Source organism: Asparagus officinalis, chromosome 8 (assembly GCF_001876935.1).
Source record: "Asparagus officinalis chromosome 8, Aspof.V1, whole genome shotgun sequence".
NCBI classification, from domain to species: Eukaryota; Viridiplantae; Streptophyta; class Magnoliopsida; order Asparagales; family Asparagaceae; genus Asparagus; species Asparagus officinalis.
Genome location: NC_033801.1, coordinates 89,092,860 through 89,106,842, shown reverse-complemented (window position 1 = coordinate 89,106,842; position 13,983 = coordinate 89,092,860). Strand labels below are relative to the sequence as shown.

At 35.3% G+C, this 13,983-nt stretch overlaps 1 protein-coding gene across 1 annotated transcript in view; it reads left to right on the top strand.

Moving 5' to 3' along the window:
- LOC109851601 (peptidyl-prolyl cis-trans isomerase FKBP12) overlaps positions 678–13,983 on the top strand; it is a 16,248-nt gene continuing 2,942 nt past the window's right edge. The window contains exons 1-3 of the mRNA XM_020421830.1: positions 678–877; positions 6,539–6,572; positions 6,685–6,746. Coding sequence (XP_020277419.1) covers positions 790–877; positions 6,539–6,572; positions 6,685–6,746 — 184 coding nt within the window. The 5' untranslated portion in view covers positions 678–789. The remainder of the gene's footprint in view (positions 878–6,538; positions 6,573–6,684; positions 6,747–13,983) is intronic.

Sequence of the window (13,983 nt, the reverse complement as noted above, 5' to 3'; positions counted from 1 at the left end):
AGAGCAGAGAAGTGGCGATCAGAGTTGAGAGAGTGATTGAGAGCAAATCGGTAGTTGGCAACAAAATAGAAATGGTACCCTCTTAGCTGTCATTTACAATTTTCAGACTAAATGTAGAACTAAAAGCCTATTGGAATTGGGTCAATTTATGAGTCTCAAATTCTTTTGAATCCGAACACTAAAATTGACGCAATTCTAGAATTTGAAATGAAAATAATGATTACCAAACACCCACAAATTTAATCTACACCATACAAAGCGAAGAAAAAAAAAGCTAGGTGGCCGAGTCTTGCCGACAAAAGAAAAGAATTTATTATTAGCAAAAACAAAAGAAAGAAAATAAAATATAAGTCACGCGCATCTCAGGTGTCCGTAACCAGCTCAAATAAGAACAAAATTTCAAAACAGCTCCAAAGAGATTTTTATTTTTCAAAATCGACCCACCTTTTTTTATTTATCAAAATCGATCCACTTTTTGTCACGTGGGCTTAATGAAGTTCCTAAACAGCCGGGGTTACCAATCCCGACTGTTTAGGAGGGTGTTAAACCACAATTAGAATCCTTAAACCCGAATTTTTCATGTCCTACAAAAAAATGGGTCGATTTTAAAAAATAAAAAACGTTTTGGGGCTGTTTTGAAAATTTACTCGCTCAAATAAATCTCGATCGGCCCAGGCCATCCGATCACCACAGTAAACGAGTGTAAAAAAAAAAGGGAAAAAAAGAAAGAAAAATCTCGCTGCCGTCGTCCTTTAGCAGTCAGTAGCAGCCGCAGGCATAAGATAATAAATGGGAGTGGAGAAGCAAGTGATCAAGGCCGGAAACGGCCCCAAGGTCGTCCGCGGCCAATCCGTCACCGTACACTGCACTGGATTCGGTCCTCTTTCTCTCTCCTCGTTCTTTTTCTAGGGTTTTTTTTTCTTTCAAATCAAAGTTTATTTCTTGTGTCTTTGATCTGGATTTCAAGCAAACCAGAATCTTTAAAATGTCTGGCAATTTTGTGCTTTTCTTAGTTCAACAAGGATCGTCTCGCCTCTTAGGTTGTTTTTTCTCTCTCTGGTTTTCTCTGATTAGTTTGCTAATTTGATTACACTCTTGTTTTTTTAAGAGTGTAGATGTTGATTTGTTGTAGCATGTCATAGATGCACCTCACAAGTTAAAGTTGAAGCAATTTCCATGGAAAGTCTAGCACTGTATGAAATAAATTACTTAAAAGGGGTTGTGATCCTCTCCAATTAGGTGGTAATTGGAGAGTATTGGATTTTTTCAAATTCCTATATTCATCCTAATTTTTAAGCATCGAGATCACTGTTATAAGTAGCGGTAAATAGCCCCGCAATAGCGGCGCTAATAGCGTTAGCGGTCCCTTCACGTGACGCTATCGCCCGATATGCTATCACGCAATAGCGGTGATATATTGTAGAATATGTCTGATCGTAAAAACGGTCAATAGTGTGTCATAACGGTAAATAGTGAGCGATTGCATTCGAAATTTACTTTTTGACTGCTATTTAAAAGCGGTTTTAGGTTTGTTTTTTTAAATTAAACTCAACCCTTGACCATTACATTCCACTGTATCCTGTGATTTTCATCATACTCCCGCCACCTCTCATAGCCTCTGGCACCTACCTTGATACTTCCTCTCACCTCTTTCACTGTAAGCTCCTCTTAGGATGGTCCTGTCATCACTAAGCTCTTCTTCTCGAAGATGACTTTTTGACTCCTTCAGCCATCTTCGGTATTACGTGATGGTTACATGTCTATTTCATATTTAGGATAGATCATCCAATATGTAATTTTAGATTTCTTAGATTTTTTTTAATTTTTTTAGTATTTATACATATCTAAATTAGACCGCTATTTGACTTTTCGCTTTTTATCGCTATTTTGCCGCAATAGCCCGGAATAGCCTTAGCGATGCCTCACCGCTACGCGACGCTATCCGCTATCGATAACATTGGTCGAGATTATGCTACGTAGGATTTTCAGTATTGTGATAGTATTTTCGCAATAGTGATTTTTAAGACAATAGTGATTTTCAAGGCAATGGTGGTAATCCTACGTGGCATCATCTCATCCCTTGAAATAGGAGTAGAGGACAACGATTGAGGCGATTGGACACTTTCCAATTACCATCTACTTGGAGAGGAGATATATCCAAAAAATACAAAACTAGTCGCCCCTTTTCAGCTATTAAATCCTCTCAAGTCCTCGCAAACCATGATGATGATGATGCCCTGATGATGGGCATGATGGGGCGTGAAATGATGCAGAGGATAAAAAGGAAGAGGAAGATGACAAAGCTCTGTCAGGAAGTTTTAGTTAGGTTTTGGGATTGATAAATAGTGAAGGAATAGAAGGATTGATGAAGGATGGATTGGATATATGTTAAAATTTTCTTTTATATTTCTAATTGGTTTATGTAGTTTTTTAAATATATTCTTTGGCTTCAGCGACCTTGGACTCAGGTTGGTTTTACTGGTGTTGATGCCTGAAGGAGTTGAATTGGAGTTTGATGGGAAATGCTTTTGCTTGGTGATTCTGCTGGAGGAAAGAATGAGAGGAGAGGGATGAGGTCAGGAAATTTAGGAGGGTTGTTAAGACTCAAGAGTGGCTCAAGGGATAGGTTTGATGGGAGATCACGGGGGTGATGGAAAATTTTTAGATATTCAAAGGGATATGAGATAGTTGTTGAGATAATCAAAGATTAGGGAATAAAATGATCCTTTTTAATGTGGTCCACATCATTCCACTTTCTAAAAATTTATCACTTAAACCAAATAATGTATTATTATCATATTAGGATTCACAATGAAATGTTAAAAAAAGAAGGATCATGGATGTCTACTTTTCATGCTGTATCATAAATTCACAACCCTCACAAATTCAACCAAATAGGCCCTTTGCATGAATTTAGTTTTGGGTGGCACTTCAGCTTTGTGTGGACACATTGTCAATCTTCTTCGTTGGTAAGATGCAACCAAACAATGTGAACTTGAGAAAGTTGCTTGTGAACGCTACAATTTTAGCATTTTTCAAGTTTTTTAGGGGCAACCGAACAATCCCCAAACGTGCAACCAAACAATGTAAACTTGAGAAAGTTGCTTGTGGAATCCACAATTTTAACATTTTCCAAGTTTTCCTCTCAGAAAAAGGCAACCAAACAACCCCATAACCGAAACGATTTCCACGGAAAGCCTGACACTGTCAGAAATAAATTAATTAAAAGACAAAATTAATCACCCCTTTTTTGGTCTCTTTTTAAGCCATTACCTCTCGAGTCCTCAAAGGTCCTTTGTCTACATCCAACATTCTAAATTAATGAGCCATTACCTCCTCACAACCAATCGCCATGATGATGATGCACATGATGGTGGGTAAGATGGGGCATGATGGAGAGGATGAAAAAGAAGAGGAAGATGAAAAGCTCTGAGAAAATGTTTTTTAGCTGGGGTTTTGTGATTAATAAATAGTGAAGGAAAGAAAGTAAAGAGAAGGATTGATGAGGGAGGGATTAGTTACAGGTTAAAATTTACTTGCATTTTGCTACTTGGTTTTTGTAGTTTTTTTTATCTTTGGCTACAGCTCATTTCAACTACGGCTGGTTTTCTCTGGCTTTGATGCCTGATGGAGTTGAATTGGAAGTTGATGGGTTTATTTTTCTTGGTGCTTCAGCTGAAGGGAGGAATGAGAGGAAAGGGATGAGATCAGGAAATTATTGTTTAGAGAATATAGGCTGAGTGGATAGGTTTGTTGGGAAATCAAGGGGTAATGGAAAATTATTTAGATAATCAAAGGGATAAGAGATAGTTGTTAAGATAATCAGAGATTAGTGAGTAAAATGCTCCCTTTAAATGGGTTTCCATATGAGGTCACTTTCCAAAATTTATTACTTAAACTAAACAATGTATTACTGTCATGTATTATTATAATATTAGGATTCACAATAGTATGCCAAAGGAAAAGCTCAATTGTAAAGTGATGGCGTGGAAGTCCACTTTCCATGTTGTGCCATAAATCCTCAACTTTCACAAATACAACCAAACAGGCCTGATGGGACTGGATGGATAAAGCCCTTGTTTACGACCTGAGATGAGCGTGTCCGTTTTAGGATAGACATATTTATCAATCTTTGTCCAACCTAGTAGATAGCTCTATATTGGAAAGTGGAGAAAGCTGAAAATCAAAATAGATGGATGGAAGGCTGAAGGCTGCATGTCAGTTAAAAATAGACGTGTTTAGGACTTAGCATATGTAACACTATTGATTATATGATCATATTTTGGCAAAAGCCTTATCATGTATCTGTTAGATTTAGCTTAATGTGAAATTGGTCTGACAGTTTTTGTTCGCATTGGTATAATGACTTAGGACTTAGGTGCTGCCTATGTGACTGTAGATGGTGATTTAAAATTGTTAGTGCCTACTCTTAGTTTTCTTTTGCTTATTAGTGGTCTCTCACCTTCTTCAAGTTCAGGAACCAACTCGAAGACATTGAATATTGATTGAACAAGATAAGAAGGCAATTTTATTTTGTCAGTATAATTCATTAACAAACTTTACTGACATTTTCCTTTTGATTAGATTTGTCAGAAGTGATATTTGGTATTTTGGTGATTTGGATAGGAGGCAATGTTAATTTTGTTAATGTGATCCATAACAATTTCTATTTCAATTTTTCTAATGGTTGAAAGCTAGACTTGTTGATAGATCTTTTCATTTAATTTTTTGATAATGCTTCACATTGAGTAGATCTGGATTCAAGCTTCTCAGACAACATTATTCTAGTGACTTTGGCCAGTGTCTTCTGTCTTTTCATATTAAAGATGCACTTGTAGTTCCTCCCATCATGCAGAAGCGTAGACCTAAAGCCTAATGGTTATGGCAGTTATCTTCATGTTTTTAATATTGCAATAAACTATTGCTACTTAATTGAGAAAGCTTACTGAAGGGATTGCCAGTCAAAATTGGGATATCTATATTTGTTAATCCTTCTTTTTCTGTAAAGTTCTCATGCTTGTTTTAGGCCGATGGTCATTGGAGATATTTGGGTAGTAATCTTAACTAGTAGATTATTTTCAGTGTAGTGACAAGACTTTATAGGCCCTCTCTGATAATGTTTTTTTTCCAGTCACTTTTTATCTTCCATGACCTTTCCACATCATTCTTTTTGTCATGCTTTATTTTCCAATCTAGATTACCAATAAACTTAGAAACTTTGGAATAAATGTTTGAGTTCAATTAAGACTTTAAAGTGATGATATATTTGGATCTCTTCGAAGCTAAATTAAATACCATGACATGACTTTCTCAAGAATTACTTACGGTTTTGAGGGACTATAAAAAGTTTCGTAACCAATGAGATTTCTAGGACAGAAAGATGTAGATCGACTCCTAGTGCCAGGTAGTGCTAGGTAGAAACGTGGGAGAAAATATGGAAGAACCAAGGTTTGCTTTTTTATGATTGTCTATGATCTATGATTTTTCTTGTGCCTGCTTTTAGTGGATCATGCTTCCGCACTTACAGGGCAAATCAGTCCCACCTTAGCCAACAAGTTAACAATTTATAATTATTTTAGAATTTGTTAGCTCCATTTTTATCCATAGGAAACAATGAAGTGGTATAGCAGTAAACAACAATGACAGTAAGAGCAAAAAGAAGAAAGAAGCCTAGAGAACCTTTTGAAAGAGCTAAATGAATTGTTTTCTTCCATCCAACTCTGTTAAGCACCATGGCCTGGCTAAGTCAACAACTACGTCATCCTGTCATCCTTTTGAACTTCTTCCATCCATTTTTGTCTCATCTAGACATACCTCTGCTCCTGCTCCAGTAAGTTTTTACATCTGTCAATTCTCAGCCTCTTATTGTTTGTTCCAATATTTCTTTCCTTTGAAGTCCTGTTCTGTTCATGTTAGGCACATTTGATATTGATATCCTTTCTTAAAAGAAAAGGCAACTGAAGTATGACAATATTGACAATATAAAATTATGTGGAGGAGCATCTTAATTTTGCATGTGATGCACTCTCTTAGAGACTCAGCGTCCAGTAAATTTTCATGAATTATAGTGATGCAAGCAGTAACAAGTTGATTTTTTTTATGCCTATAATTGATTATTTCCCATGCTTGCAGATGGCTGTATTGCATCATTAATTTTCTTAGACTTGTACACATCAAGCAGATAACTTTTCCAATTAAATTTTAAAAATATTCAGAATCCTCTTTTGTAACTTATAAAAATGGATAACATATAAGTTATGAAGGACCTTTTGGTTCTAGTGTAAATGAATAATCTAGAGGTGAGGTATCTTGTACCCTGCTTGCTTCTAAGATGCGTTTTAATCTAATTAGAAAATTGATTAATCATCGGCTTTCTACGGGATAAAAATGCCCCTGTGTTCCTCTATTGCTACTTAGCTTCATTATAGATTTGTAGTGTATATGATTGTCTTAAATGCTTCAGTGAACCTCCTCCCTCTTCTCCTTTTCTCCTTTTGTGTAAATGTTAGTAGTTATGTTCCTTTTAATTTTCTTGCAGGCAAGAATAATGATCTCTCACAAAAGTTTTGGAGGTACAATAGCTTATGACTTTATTAATTATCGTTCTTGCATATTGTAAATGTCCATTTAAGTTCATTATAAATTCCTAACTAGATGTGATTGTATGGTTATGTTAATTCTCAGTACTAAAGATCCTGGACAGAAACCATTCACATTCAAGATTGGCTGTGGATCAGTTATAAAAGGTAACCTGAGTGTTAGTTTCTTTTTTCACCTGCATCTTAGTATGAAAGTAATTTGACAATGGTCACTTAGAATGAAAATAATTTGACAATTGTCACTTAGATAGCTCGACTCATGTAAGTAGATTGTAATAGATCATGAAATTGACATAACTGGTACAGTTAAATGTATTGGCTATTTCCTTTTGTCTCACCTTTAAATAATTTGCCTTAAATTTTTGTGAAATCATATGTGTTTTCTTTTTGTGTAGATCGGTAGAATATAGTGAGAAGCTTATTACACTTTTTCTTCAAGAACTTGCATTAGGATAGTGATTGTTTTTGGCTCGTAGGCTTAATGTGTGTCTCACCTAAGCATTTATGCTCAATGTATGCATCTGAAACAAGTGTGTTATCATATACATGCTTTGTCCAATGTTACAGAAGACACTAGGTGGACTAGGCGTTCGAGCCGGGGCCTAGCGCCTATTTTTAAATTTATCTAATTATAATAATTCACAAAAATATGTAATAATTTCATATAAAATTGTAAAAAATATAAATAATAATCTTAGATCCATAATCAACCATGCATAAATACTAAATAGCTAAAATAGCAACAAAATACTAAGAAACATCACCATGTCCAACATAATCAGTTAATCACAGTGAAAAAAATAAAACAATAAAAAAATAAAATTTTTACCTTGAAAAGAGAAGAGGGCTGACGATGAAGAGAAAGGGGGCGGCGAAGAGGAGTCGAGGTGGCTCGAGGAGGAAGTGTAGTGATCAGCTCGAGGAGAAGACAGTGGTGAAGAAGAGGAGCTAGTGAAGAGGTGGCGGGAGTGAAGAAGAGGTAGCGGTGAAGAGGATGAGGAGGCGCGGGAGAGGAGGCGGCAGGAGAGATGCAGCGGTAGAACGGCGGAAATACGCGAGAGAGAGGGAGAGAGAGTCAGAGAGATTGGGTTAGGTTAAGATTTAGTAATTGGTTCGGGTTTGGGCTGGGTTTTAGTTTAAAATTAGGTTTTTTTTTCTTTTGTTTATGGTTCAAAAACCTAGGTGAACCTAGACAGACCTAGGCGGAGTGGCCCTCTGGACTGGCCACTCAGGCCAAATCTAGGCGGCCAAGGCTCCGCCTACACCTAGACGGACGCCTAGGCATCCAGTTAGGCCGTTTTTTACAACACTGGTTTTGGCTCTTTAGTGGAATTCGGTTTGCTGCTTGTTATGGTTAAGGGTGGTGCTCTCACAGGAAGGCAAGCTCTTGGTGGCATGGGCTTAAACTCTACGATCCATAACTAGGTCTATTTATTTGTCAAATCTCTAATTAAGGTTTCACTATACAGTGTTATGCCTTGATCTAATCATTATCAATTATAGAATCTTTGGTACGTGCCACAAATTCACTTAACTAGAAAATTTGTAAAGCCTACCTTCAACCTGCACAAAAATCTTCCTTCATATATAGTTCACAAGAATATTATGATCCCAAAATATCCAAACTTGCATCCATAACTTAGATATGTTTCCATGATCATTAATCTGTATCAACAAAACTACGAGATATATTTTCAACTTACCCATTGGAAAATGGTAGTCTCAAGCATATATTACAATAGTCGTTGCAAATAAAGTTACTTCATTATCGACATACTTGCTCGATGATATGGGCTACAACTATTGGTCTGGTTCACGTTCTTTTAAAACATGTCTGACCTTTTCAATTCACATCTTTTAGAACATGTTTGACCTTTTTAATTCAGGATGAGCTCTTACAGGACAAGTGGAACACATCTAATAATTTGTGTAAGCACTCTATACTATATATATATAATATATATATATATATATATATATATATATATATGGAGAACCTTGGAACCAAGTTCTTTCATTGAACTTGGTAGTGAGCTGGCAAATCTGCCTTCTACATCACGCTTCGAAAGATGGAGCTTTTTTTGGAGTAGGTGAATAGGGATTGAGGCTCTATCTTCAAGACGTGATGTAGGGGCCATATATGACCACGTCACTATCAAGTTCAATGAAGAACTTGGTAGCAAGGTTCTCCATATTTTCATATATATATATATATTATATATATATATATATATATAATATATATATATATATATATATATAATATATATATATTATGAGAGAGAGAGAGAGAGAGAGAGAGAGAGAGAGAGAGAGAAATGGAGAAACTTGGTACCAAGTTGCTCCAAGCAACTTGGTAGTGATATGGCGCTATATCCCGTCTCTACATCTACATTGGAGTTGGTGAAGGTAGTTAAAGCTCTATCTTCGAGGTGTGATGTAGGGGCCAGATTAAGCCACATCACTACCAAGTTGCTTGAAGCAACTTGGTACCAAGGTTCTCCATTTTTCTCATATATATATATATATAATATATTATATTATATATATATATATATATACATACATATACATATATATATATACATATATCATGATATTCATATACAATAATAATATATATATATATATATATATATATTATATATAATATATATATATATATATATACGTCTGAAAGATCCGTGTAATGCTTTGAAAATACTCAACTTCTTACAACATACTTAAAATTTTCTTTATCCATGGGAATTATGCAATTCACATACGTAATCTTGTTGACTATCCTGTCTGCAACAATAATCTACCTGGTAAGCCTATTAAGCTGATTAACCTTCATGTTAAATCTTAAACTGACATCTTATAATGATGACTGCTTGGACCAACTTTCCTACAACAGGAATCAGTTTGTTTCCTCATACCCAGATTGTGTATAATGGCAACCTAGATTGTGTATAATGGCAACCAGTATGGTCCAGGCTTCAACAATTATTTGTGTGGTCCCTGCTACCTACAATTTGATATGTTACAACCTTTGATAGGCATTATTCAGGCGTGTATCTTAGTTAGAAAATAATGCAGCACGGGCTAGCATAATTTGTATATACTATTGTGTAAGAGCATAGCTGCTACAGTGACAATGTCCTCCTAAAGTGCCTAGAATTATCACAGAGTATTTCCAAATCATGTGTTTTAACAGATAATTTAATATTTTTATGATGTTATTTTTATACAAGTATTTCAAAACATAAAGATGTACAAACACCAGTTATACATATGTAGCCATTCTAATAATTCCTTTCTGATGGGAAACGGGTGGAAAGCGGGTGGAGGGCTTCGATCTGTACATGACTATAGACTGCTTGTTGAATCTGACCCGAGTTGAATATTGCTGGAAATTGATAATATGTTGGCTGCTGAAGAAGGATTGATGATGTAGGCTCAGTAGGACAGCAATGGGGCAAAGGTTAGGGGCTTTTTGGCGGGTTTTGGGACTATTTTTTGGGTTTTTGGGCTGTTTGGTAGTTTTTTTTGGCTGTTTGCTGGATCAACCCGAAAAGGGAATGATTGTAGGTTTTAATGAAGAGGAGAGGTTTTGACAAATAGGTTTCATGCCGAAGGGCTTCACACCCTACTTATGTATAGGCTTCACACTAGCGGCCTCATACATGGGGGCTCACACCCATGGCTTTACACTATTAGCAATTCACATGCAAGTTTCAATCTCAAATTTTTTTATTAATCAAATCTGCCTTCTTAAGGAGGCTTACTTTAAAGAACAAAAGACAACTCTTAAGGATGATAAAATCAAATTTCGAAGATTCTAACATCTAATCCTCAGAAAACAAAATAAATATCTAACAAAATCAAATCTCAAAGATCCCTGAATATCCTAACATCAAATACTAAGGAAATCCAACCTAAAATAAAAAGATTGAATTAAATATTTCCAAAACAAAAAGATCTATAAAATCTGGATAAAATATTTGCCAAAATTTCCCTCTTTAAATTCAATCTCCTCGTGGAAAACACTAAGAAGGAATTGTAGGCTTCTTGTGGTGTCATTATGAAGAGTTTGGATCTTGCTTCGTCTCTGGCTTTGGTTTTGATGAGCTTGAGATCATGAAATGAGTTTTTTTTGGAGGAGAGAAGATGGAGATGGATCATTCAACTCTAATACTAAATGATGGAGAACGGGCGGAGGGCTTCGTTCTAAACATGACTTCAAAGTGATGAGAATGTGTTGATAATTTATTAGGCAACGAAGGACAACAAGTAGGACAATCTGGACGACGTTAATAAACAGGAAATAAGTAATGGGTATTGTTCTTCTCCTAATGGGCACTACTCTTTCATCTCGTGACTAGTAATACTACTCTTCAATCGTGAATAGGGATGAGTATACTCTTCAACTATGAATAGTAAACCCTTTTGGGAATATTAGGTTTTTTCAGGTATTTCGCTTGAGTCGATTCGCTTGAGTCGATTCACTTGAGTCGAATGATAGGGATTCTTTTGAGGAGTGGATAAATGGCTTAGATGTTTGTATAGTGGGTTTTGATTGAGTGGGATTATAGTTGGAGGGTTACGATCAAGGTTTTAAATATCGGATATCGGGAAAATATTGGATGATCAAAATTCTTATTGGATTACGGATCTCGGGGAAATATCATGCATATGTGGTAAATATTGGAATGCCATAACGGGTGTTTGCATATATATGATAATGCGGTAAAACGTAATCTCAACATAGTTAATAAAATCTAAGCATGCAAAATATAAATAATACATGTTTAGGATCACTAATCAATATTGTAAAACAAACAAAAATACAAATCAACGTTGCAACATTTCATTTGATTTTGTTTAGGCCAAAATATCATTTGATATAATGGGAAAATCATGATATCTCACCAAAAAAATTGGCAAACGTAGTATATTGTTTTACGACAAGCTATATAAAAGGATATATCAGCCAACACATCACTTAATATATCGGCTATTATCGGGGATATGTCACCTAAAATAACCAAAAATTGATGAAGGATGTTTAGAGACCATATCGGTTGCATCGAGCCTGTAAAAGGATATTTCAGGCAATATATTGGGCCATGTCGGGGATATTTAAAACAATGATTAAGATAAAGAAGGACCTCTCACCCATGGGCTTCAGACCTAAAGAATAGTCTTCACATCGAGGGCTTCATACCATGACACTTCACATGCCAAATAAGCAATTCACATGCTTAGAGAGATTTCTCAAACTCATAAACAGATTTTAATCAAGATTTACTACTCATGGAGGATTAAAACTCTATTTATAGAAAAAGAAAGCATCCAAATAGCTAAAGAAGTAAATCAAAATCCTATCAAATCAAGACCTAACAAAACTAAACGATATAATTAAATAAAATCTTAACTAAACTAGAAAGAGATGTCAAAATCAAATCGTAATGAACTAACTAAAAAGAATATTACATAGAATAAAATGAAATCCTATTAATAAAGCTAATATTCTCATAAATCCTAATCGCATTAGATTAAGGGCCCATGATCTTCCTGCATCACTTTCCATGACTTCTTACTCCTCACGGGTCTCTTCTAATGTTCACTAGGTTTTTATACTGCGAGCAAATCTTCCAACTTAGTTCCATTGGCCTATATCCTCATCCCTAATATCGATGTTTTTGGATATAACACCATCCAAACATAGCTTAGAGCAGTCCTTGGTATTTTTATCTCTTCTAGATTTATTGTTTGGGAATCTAGTTTCAAGAGCCATAAGAACTTTTACACAATTTCTAAAAACGTGTTTGGCTATTTGTACATGCTTTTTGGCACAGAATTTCAAGTTGATAGTGTAGGTAATGTAATGAAATGATCGCCGGGGATAATAATAAATTCTGGACAAAAAATTGGACTTAAAAACAATACTCTACAGACTCTGGTCCTCTGTCATCTCCTACCGTTTGCTACTATACCATAACCCAATTGCTTATGGGTCTAGACACAATGTTGCCTTCATTTTCTGGCCACTCCTGGCCATGAGATGGCTGCTGAAGTTGCTGAAAGCCAGTGAAGGTTGATGGTAGCTGTCAAGTGCTAATTTACCTCACTGTAAGGAACCTAATTGATTGTTTTAGTAATCACACCATTTTCTTCAGTGACACCCAATTATCCTGTGTGTTGTGGCAATGGGCTTGTGATGGGAATATGTTTTCTCTTTTTGCGCCACTTTACTCTAAATGATCTTTGGTTTTATTATTTATTGTTTGTTGCAATATAGTTCAAGTGACGGTGTTCTTGCTTTCTTGGAGCTTGCAAGCTGGGCTTAGGTTACTTGAGGTTTGTCCAATTTTATCTCTAGGTCTAAGTTTGGATTAGAACTTGCAATTTGAGAAATTGTCAGCTTCTTGTCAAGTTTGGTGTATTTGCTTGCACAATTGTAAGTTCTGAGGATGGATGATTAAGTCTTCACTTCAGTCAATTTCTCTTTTTTATGATAAGTTCTAATCCAATTATGTCCCAACAACTATTAAATCAAGTTCTGAAGACATTGAAGGCAATTATGCCTTTTGAGGGCTTGCGACATGCTATCATCTCTGAGCTTAAGGATTGCACATTGTTTTGGTTGCCTTGTTCTCAATTGGTTGTCTGTCATGATATTTTCTTAATCCTTAAAACAAATACTTTTTTCCTAAATTATTTTCATCTCTGCTCAACTTTGAACCGTTTGGTTTGTAGAAGTTATCCCACTAATTATATCAGTGAGTTGCTTTTTCAGAAATTCACTGTTGTTACAAAAGTTCATCAAACAATTGTCTTAATTACATAGTATGGTTTGGTATAGTTATATATATATTTAGTACATAAGTATTTTTGTTTAACTACTTTATTGCCTTTACAAGCACAATAATTAGAGAGAATGGCTGGATGGCAATAGGTTAGCAAAAGAGAAACGAGGAGAGAGAGAAGGTGAAGTGACATATTAATGAGATAATTGTAAAATTTTGATAGGAATGATATAGAAAAATAATGCATGGAGTATAAGAGTTTAAATGCAGGTTTAGTAGTAGGAAATGTGGATGTTATTTTCCACAAATAGAGAGTGAAATAGTTGCTGCGTGTAGCAATAATTATGTATGTAAATGTTTAACTAGCTTATATCCCGTGCAATGCATAAGAATTAGAGAGAGATTGGCTGAATGATCGAGATGGTGAAAGTCATAGGAGGAGATATCATGAAGTGACATATTGATGAGACAATTGTTGAATTTTGATAGGAGTGATGTAGAAATAATGGTGCATGGAGTATAAAAGTTCAAAGACAGGTTTAATAGTAGGAAATATAAGTACTATTTATCAAAAAATAAAGACCAAAAAAATT